Source organism: Pediculus humanus, genomic scaffold (assembly GCF_000006295.1).
Source record: "Pediculus humanus corporis 1103172107453 genomic scaffold, whole genome shotgun sequence".
Taxonomy (NCBI): Eukaryota; Metazoa; Arthropoda; class Insecta; order Psocodea; family Pediculidae; genus Pediculus; species Pediculus humanus.
In genome coordinates, this window is record NW_002987073.1 from 18,467 (window position 1) to 22,495 (window position 4,029).

The window sequence follows — 4,029 nt, forward strand, 5'->3', positions numbered from 1 at the left end:
CAAAACAAATAAAAGAAAAAAAAAATTTTTTTTTTTTAATCGTAATTATTTTATTACGAATAAATAAAAAAAAGAGAGAAAATTAAAGAGAGAAAGAAAAAAGAAAATTGAAAATAAGAATCCTTAAAGGTTTACTTAATTTTTTTTTTTTTTTTTATATGGGGGGGGTGACGTAATAATTTTCTTTTTTTGTCTTCTCCTCGTTTAAAAAACAAAAGAAGATTTTTAATTAATTTCAAATCTCTTCTTTCACTTTACTTTTTTTTTTTTCTTTTTTCTCTCTTTTTTTTTTACTACGAATCGTGGAAGTAGACGTAAAGAAGTGTACTTTCATAAAATTATAAAAAAAAAAAAAAAAAAAATTTAGTTCGGTAAATTAATTCCCGAAAAAAAAAATAAAAAAAAATTTTCCTTTTTTTTTCTTTATAAGATGAATGCGGATTCGTATATGCTAAACATAAAAAATTAATTTATCTTATAATTCCTTGTTTTACCCAATTAATTTGTTTCGTTTTTGATTTCGATTTATTAATAAAAATAAATAAATAAATAACTTATTTATTTATTTATTTATTTATTTGTTTTTGATACTTTTTTTATTAATAATATTAATAATAATAATAATTTAATCGAAAAAGTTAAATATTAAAATAAAAAGGAAAAAAATTTGTTAAAACGTTTTTTTTTTTAAATTTACTTTAAATGTTTCAAAGAGATAATTTTTTTAAATTTTAACATTATTATTATTATTATTTTCTTTCTATTGACACGTCAGAACCGTATAAATTTCATTATATTTTTGAATTATTAAAAAACAAAAACGGGTAAAATGCAATAGAAATAAAACTTTTTTTCTTTTTTTTTTAGCTTTGTTTTGCATTTTTGAAACCTTTGAATTTTAACAAAAAAAAAATTCTTTCTAGAACATTCTAAAAATTATTATTATTATTATTTTTTTTTTGTACTTTTGAAATCTTTTCAAGTATTTCCCTCCTTTTTTTTTCTTTTTTTTTTTTTTTTGTTTTTCAAAAGCTTTTCTAAACGTTTTGATTTTCAGTTTTTTTTTTTTTTTTTGAATTTTAATTGTTTTCTTTTTTTCTTCTCTCTCTCTCTCTCTCTCTCTCTCTCTCTCGAGTTTTCTTGTCAATACGATCGATTTCTTCTTTTAAAAGAAAAAAAAAAGTTTTCTAGTAAAGTCTGATAACTAAATTTATTGTTTAACATCAATTCCATTTCCGGTTTATAAATCTATTGATGACGCAAGATATTGAGTGAGTGAGTGAGATTTGGCTATTTTTTTCATAAAAGTTTTCTTATTTTATTATTCGTATTATATCCTAACTTTATACCGGAAATACTCAACCTATTCATTATTATTATTATTATCACGACTTTCTGTTAATTCATATGTTTTGTTATTATTCGATTCTCACTTTTCTCATTTTTTTTTTTTGACATAAACTTACAACATTAGAAACTTTTCCAGTTTCATCCTCCATACTTTTGATGACGTCATTTAAAATTCTTTTGCGTGCGGTTTTTTGTTATCGAAAAAAAAAATGTTGACCTTTTTCTTTACTTGTCCTGTTTTTATCTTTTTTTATTTTTCCTCTTTTTTTTTCCCCCTTTGAAATCAAATCTCCTTCATGTGCCCTCATATATGTTTCTCTTTCTTTCTCTTTTTTGTTATCATTTTAAACGATCATGTTCTTGGTATCATTTTTACAACGGTTGACAGCCATCTTTGATATCGTATCTTAAAATAAAATGCAACAATTATTTCCTATTAATTTTTATAAAGTTTTTTTTTTTTTTGGTAATTTCAGGTGTGCCATTTTGGTGCCTTTTGGACATCGTCCCGATCAAAAATGAAAAAAGGGAAGTCGTTTTATTTCTTGCATCACATAAAGATGTTACAAATACAAAAATGGAAGAAATGAATCCTTCATCGACTTATGAAAACGGTAATATTATTATTATTATTATTACTTTTCGATTTTCAATTGCAAAAACTTTCTTGACATTTACTCAGGCATTTTACCTAATCGTTGGTTTTCCTTTCATAATCTAAAATGAATGTTTTTTAAATACCATCACGCCTTTTTGAGTTGTCATCTTATTTGTATTGGGATCAAATGATTTACATATCATTTTACATAGTCGGAAAAAATCCACAACTTCTAGAACTTTCTACAATATTACGAGAATATCAACTTGTCTCTTTATTATTAATCCATTGGCATACAATCAATTAATTTATTAATATTATTATTATTATTATTTGGGGATAATACAAACAGTTAAAAAAAAAATTAGATCAGACAAAGAAATATTAGAATTCTAATAATGGAATAATTCAATCAATGTTCATAAATAAAATAATTTATTCTAGAAATTTCTTATTTTCTAGAAATTTATAATTTTTTTTGCAACGTTTAAAATTTGTCCTTATTAAATTTTATTTATTTATTTATTTATTTATTACTCGACGTTTTATCAAAAATTTAAATTTTATAAATATTTAAATAATATTGAAAGGTTTTTAAAAAAAATCAAAAGTAAAAGGTAGAATCATTTGCGCATGCGCATTATTACTACAGTAATAATTAAGGTTTAAAAATTTTTTTTTTTTTAAATGCTGCTCCTCCTAAATTTAGATTGAAAACGTAGACTTTAAATTTTTCTTTTCTTTTCTTCTTTTTGGTAATAAAATATTTAAATTTTATTATTCTATGATTTTATTTATTTATTTATTACCAAACCGGCTATAAAAAAAATTAAAATAAGAAAAAGTTTTATAAAATCAAACGTTTAAAATTTATTTATATTAAAAATTAAGTTTTGAAAAAAAAATTTTTTTTTTTGTTGTACGTCATTCACCCACGCAAAATTTGAAAGAAGAGGAAGAGGAGAAGGAGGACGAGGAGGAGGAGGAAATTTAATATTTAAAAAACGTTTTAAATAAATAAATAAATAAAAATTTCTTTTTTGTTTTTCGAATGAGCTTTTATGAGTTTTTCTGCAATAATAAAATTTCAAGTTTTAATTTTCAAAAAAAAAAAAAAAAAAAAATTAGGAAAACATGGAAGACATTTGTTTTTACTGAAAAAAAAAAAATCAAAAAGAAAATTTTTTTTTGTTATGATAAACGTCTTATGAATTTAAAAAAATTCTAGAATGTTCTATTTTGAAATCCCTCTTCTCTCCATCCATCAAAATTAAATATTTTATTTATTTTTAAACGTTTATCCTTTTATTAAAATATAAATCTTTTAATTTGTTTTTCCTTCTTTACCTGGCGAAAATTTTTTTTTTTTTCATTTTCTCAAAACTCAACTTCAGCAAAGGTACCTTCCTTCATTTTCCTCTTTTTAAAAAATTTTTTAAAATTATTTTATAAACTTTTAACGGAAAAACAAATCAACTAGAATAAAATCCAATAATGGTTTTAGCCCTTTTTTCATAAAGACTTACAACAGCAATTTTTCTTATTTTAGTTTCGTGTTTAAAGTTTGATGCATTCATTCATTCTCTTTCCCATATTAAACATTTATATATTTAATTATTTTGTAACAGAAAACATAACAAACAAACAAACAAACAGTTTGAGTTGTCGTATTTTGTGAACAAACATATTGTTTACTTTTTTGACAGGGAACCTCGAAGGAAAAGTCAATCAAAATATAAATTTTTTATGCCCTGTATAAAAATTATTATTATTTTATAGAATTTTCCAATGAATTTATATTTTTTAAATGATAAAATTAAAATAATGAATCGTATTATTTATATTTAAATTCAGTGGGAGGAGGGAGGAGGGGGAAGAGGATTCGATAAATAATAAACAAGATCGTGAAATAATGAAAAAAAAAAAAAATTACCATTGAACTTATTTTCTTTTAAACTAAATCCCCACCTTCATCTCCACCTCCTCTTTCTTCTTCTTCTATTCCCCCTCCTCCCCTCCTACTCCCCCCATTAAAAAAAAAACCGGAAAAAAAATCCCGGTCATAAATTTCCCATGTGATT

General features: G+C 22.4%; 1 protein-coding gene across 1 annotated transcript in view; it reads left to right on the forward strand.

Annotated features, from left to right (window-relative positions):
- Positions 1-4,029, forward strand: part of Phum_PHUM099240 (voltage-gated channel, putative) — a gene marked incomplete at both ends in the record, with an annotated part of 12,498 nt that overhangs the window by 3,410 nt on the left and 5,059 nt on the right. The window contains one exon of the mRNA XM_002423921.1: positions 1,827-2,051. Coding sequence (XP_002423966.1) covers positions 1,827-2,051 — 225 coding nt within the window. The remainder of the gene's footprint in view (positions 1-1,826; positions 2,052-4,029) is intronic.